The sequence below is a fragment of the Phacochoerus africanus genome, chromosome 4 (genome assembly GCF_016906955.1).
Source record: "Phacochoerus africanus isolate WHEZ1 chromosome 4, ROS_Pafr_v1, whole genome shotgun sequence".
In the NCBI taxonomy this organism is placed as follows: domain Eukaryota; kingdom Metazoa; phylum Chordata; class Mammalia; order Artiodactyla; family Suidae; genus Phacochoerus; species Phacochoerus africanus.
Window position 1 is genome coordinate 142808386 of NC_062547.1, and position 4679 is coordinate 142813064.

General features: G+C 48.9%; 1 protein-coding gene across 1 annotated transcript; it reads left to right on the plus strand.

Moving 5' to 3' along the window:
* Window positions 1-375: 375 nt before the first annotated feature.
* Window positions 376-4257, plus strand: LOC125126437 (protocadherin beta-4-like). The gene has a single exon (XM_047778846.1). It carries the CDS (start codon window positions 708-710, stop codon window positions 3123-3125), a length of 2418 nt encoding a protein of 805 aa, XP_047634802.1. The 5' UTR covers window positions 376-707; the 3' UTR covers window positions 3126-4257.
* Window positions 4258-4679: the final 422 nt, after the last annotated feature.

Genomic DNA, 4679 nt, shown 5'->3' on the forward strand with positions numbered 1-4679 from the left:
AAAGACTTATAACCAAGCAAGATGCCTCTTTATTCAAATATATTACTATTTGCACACCAGTGTAAAACAAACAAAAAAATCTTCCTTTGAAAAATTGTCTCCCTGAGGCCAGGTGCTAGAGAATACCTTAACAAACTTTTGGCATCATCATAAATTTCTCAGATACTTGTAAATTAACAGATATAACTATTATGAATTGTAATTTAGTAAGAGTTTATCTGGATGGATAATGGCAAAGGGGAAACTTTGAAGTTCAACTGAAAAGGGCATGGGGACATGTAGATATCCATTTGCTTTGTGCTCAAAATTATTCCAGTTTATGCAATGTAATGAAATAACCTTATACATTAAGCCATTTCAAGGAATAACAAAACTTGTAAAATTTCTATCCACTTTATAAAATGGCTTATTCGGACACTTCCAAAATAGGCTGGCTAGAGAATATTAGTTTCTCAATCAAGACGCAGGGTGGCGCTGCAGGCTAAGATTGTGGCGAAAGAGCTCTTTAAAAGCTCGCGTATTCCTTTGTTGCAAGACCGAATCAAAAACACCCGGAAGCAGATCGGCCAGCCAAACTGCGTTACCGACGAGTTTAGGCAGCGACATATAAACGAATTTAAGATCAAAAGCAACGTTGTGAGGATTCCTCCAAGCGAGAAATCAGAAGAGAGCATCTCAGGTCCTTCTGCGGTCGCTGAAGGGATTGGATGTCAGCATCCGGACCCACCATGGAGACTCGAGAGAGAATTCAACCGAACAGGCAAGTAGTCTTTATCGTGATGGTATTCCTGTCTCAGGCTCACCCCGCGCCTATTCGTTATTCTGTGCTGGAAGAATCAGAGAGCGGCTCCTTTATAGCTCATCTGACTAAGGACCTGGGCTTGGGAATCGGGGAACTGGCGGACCGGTCCGCCAGGATAGTGTCTGACGATGACAAGCAGCGCTTGCAGCTGGATCATCAGACGGGAGACTTGCTTTTGAGGGAGAAACCAGATCGGGAAGAGCTGTGTGGCCCCACTGAACCCTGTATACTGCCTTTCCAAGTATTCCTAGAAGCTCCGGTGCAATTTTTTGAAGGGGAATTACTAATTCAGGACATAAACGACCACTCCCCAGTATTCCCGGATAGGGAAATGCTCTTGAAAATACCAGAAAACAGCCAGCCAGGGGCTGTATTTCCCCTGCAATTCGCTCAGGATTTGGATGTGGGCAGCAATGGTCTTCAAAATTACACTATCAGCCCCAATTCTCATTTTCACGTTGTCACTCGAAATCATAGTGACGACCAGAAATACCCAGATTTGGTGCAGGACAAAGCACTGGATCGAGAGGAGCAGCCTGAGCTCAGCTTAACCCTCACGGCACTGGATGGTGGGTCTCCACCTCGGTCTGGCACCAGCATGGTGCGAATCCTGGTCATGGACGTCAATGACAATGCGCCTGAGTTTGTGACCTCTCCATATGAGGTGCAGGTTCTGGAAAACAGCCCCCTAGACTCCCCCATACTTACTGTTTTAGCTAGGGATATAGATGCTGGAAACTTCGGGAAGGTCTCCTATGGCTTCTTCCAAGCATCAGATGAAATTAAACAAACTTTCTCAATAAACGAAGTCACAGGAGAAATTCGGCTGACAAAGAAACTGGATTTTGAACAAATTAAATCTTATCACCTGAAAATTGAGGCTACAGATGGAGGAGGCCTTTCTGGAAAAGGCACTGTGGTCATAGAGGTGGTAGATGTGAATGACAACGCCCCTGAACTGACCATATCTTCGCTCACCAGCTCCGTCCCAGAAAACAGTCCTGAGACTGTCGTCGCTGTCTTCCGAATCAGAGACAGAGATTCCGGAGACAACGGAAAGATGATCTGCTCTATTCCGGATAATCTGCCCTTCGTTCTAAAACCGACTTTCAAGAACTACTACACCCTGGTAACCGAGAGCCCGCTGGACAGAGAAAGTCAAGCCGAGTACAACATCACCATCACCGTCTCCGACCTGGGGACCCCCCGGCGGCACACCCAGCACAACCTGACCGTGCGCGTGGCCGACGTCAACGACAACGCGCCCGCCTTCAGCCAGCCCGCCTACACCCTGCGCGTCCGCGAGAACAACAGCCCCGCCCTGCACATCGGCACCGTCCGCGCCACCGACGCCGACGCGGGCGCCAACGCCCAGCTCACCTACTCGCTGCTGCCGCCCTCCGACCCGCACCTGCCCCTCGCCTCGCTCGTGGCCATCAACCCCGACACCGGCCAGCTCTTCGCCCTGCGCGCCCTCGACTACGAGGCCCTGCGCGCCTTCGACTTCCAGGTGCGCGCCGCCGACCGCGGCGCGCCCGCGCTCAGCAGCCAGGCGCGGGTGCGCGTGCTCGTGGCCGACGCCAACGACCACGCGCCCGTCGTGCTCTACCCGCCGCAGAACGCCTCGGCGCCCTGCCCCGAGCTGCTGCCCCGGGCGGCCGAGCCGGGCTACCTGCTGGCCAAGGTGGTGGCGGTGGACGGCGACGCGGGCCAGAACGCCTGGCTGTCCTACCGCCTGCTGCAGGCCACCGAGCCCGGGCTCTTCGGCGTGGGCGCGCACAGCGGCGAGGTGCGCACGGCCCGCCCGCTGAGCGAGCGCGACGCGCCCCGGCAGCGGCTGCTGCTGCTGGTGCGGGACCACGGCGAGCCGCCGCTCTCGGCCAGCGTCGCGCTGCACGTGCTGCTGGTGGACGGCTTCTCGCAGCCCTACCTGCCGCCGCCCGAGGCCCCCGGCCGCGCGCCGGGCGCCGGCGCGGACGAGCCGCTCACCGTCTCGCTGGTGGGGGCGCTGGCGTGCGTGTCGGCGCTGCTGGTGGGGGCGCTGCTGGCCTTGGGGGCGGGGCGGCTGTGCCGGCGGGGCGGGGCGGCCTCGGCGGGGGGCGGCTCGGGGCCCGCGGAGGGCGGCGTCGCGGGCCAGCTGCTGGACGTGGGCGGCACGGGGACCCTGGCCCACGGCTACCGCTACGAGGTGTGTCTGACGGGAGACCGCAGAACTGGTGAGTTCCAATTCCTGAAGCCGGTTTTCCCCAACCTCTTGGTTCAGGACCCTGAGGGAGAAATTAAGAACACCCCCAACTTCAGGAATAGCTTAGTACTCAATTAAGTGTTGTGTTTGGTCGAGTGAGCCTCTCCTTAATTGTAGCAAACCTAACTCCAATTGCAATACGTTAGTCTTAAGAAATTGTGTTGTAGAAATGTGTATATCTCTATTCCAAACCTATGCATGTCTCTGCTAATATTTCCTTTTTAACATTCATTAGATTTGGCATTTTTAGTTACACTGGACATGGAGGGTTTCCTTCATATTGACCTCTTTTGGCGATTAATCTCTCCACAACTATAAAATACTCAAGTAGTGTAAGAAGAAGTGTTAGTTAATAAACTTCTTAGCATCTTTTTAATGAAACGTTTTAAAGCTTTTGTGTAATCTTGCATTTCTATGTATTTTTGGTTTTTGTCTTTACCATATAGCTTACATTTACAAGCCAGCAGAGTGTTTGAAATTCTTTGCTACCTAGACCTTTCTTGTTGACTATTCTACAAGCCTATGTGAATTTAACTTAGCATACTTATTTCTCCCAAATCGTACATAAACACGTGCAATACTTATGTACAACATAACATTGTATATACAATGTATCTTATCCCATTTTGAGCATTTTCTTACTTGATAGCTATTTACCTAGCGCACTGTAATTGCTCCATAAATACTAATATTCAAAAAAAGTATTCCCATTTATACATAAGAAAGAGAAAATCTTATAAAATTTGGCATCATTTCACTACTTTAAACTGCGTCACAGTTTGACAAAGTACTTTTAAAAATATCAGAAACTTAACTACACTCAAATCCTTTCAAAGGATTCCATGTTCTTCCTTTTATCCTATAAATAGAAATTCAAATGTAGTTTAATGGCTGCTTTTTTCCTGGTTTCCCTCCAGCTTCTCCTTCCCTCCAGCTGACCTTTCAAAAGAGTCAGAATTTCTTCTGAATTTTGGTTATTCTGTTCTAGTCTGATTATTGGGGGTTACTAGATTTTCATTTTAAGTTACTTCGCAGACATGGCCAGCCTTTATCAACAAAATTTTTTTTTGGATGTCCAAGTTATTTTGTTTTTTAATTCAGTGTACCTTTCAGGTATTTTGCAGAAATTTACCTTCTCAATTATGCCATACTTTTATTAGTATTAAATAAGCATTATTTTTTCTTTAAGACAGTAGAAATAGAAATTAAGAAATAAACTTATTGAATTATAATTGTTTTATGTTGTGTTCATTAAGCCAAGCAAGCTGATTTTGTGGTTTCCAAGTAAATTTATGTGGATATAAGTATAAGGCCACATTTTTTTTCTTTTGTCTTTTGGCTTTATTTAAGGCTGCACCCGTTCCCAGGCTAGGGGTCTAATTGGAGCTGTTGCTGCTGGCCTATGCCAGAGCCACAGCAACATGGGATCTGAGCCGCGTCTGCGACCTACACCACAGCCCACAGCAATGCCAGACCCTTAACCCACTGAGGAAGGCCAGGGATCGAACCCACAGCCTCATGGTTCCTAGTCGGATTCGTTTGTGCTGCACCACGATGGGAACTCCTATAAGGCCACTTATTGAACTTTTCTCACAATGTGAGCAATTAATGAGCTTGCTTTATAATCTAAGT

Coding starts and splice junctions, on each gene's coding strand:
- LOC125126437 (XM_047778846.1), top strand. CDS start 708: ATGTCAGCATCCGGACCCACCATGGAGACTCGAGAGAGAATTCAACCG.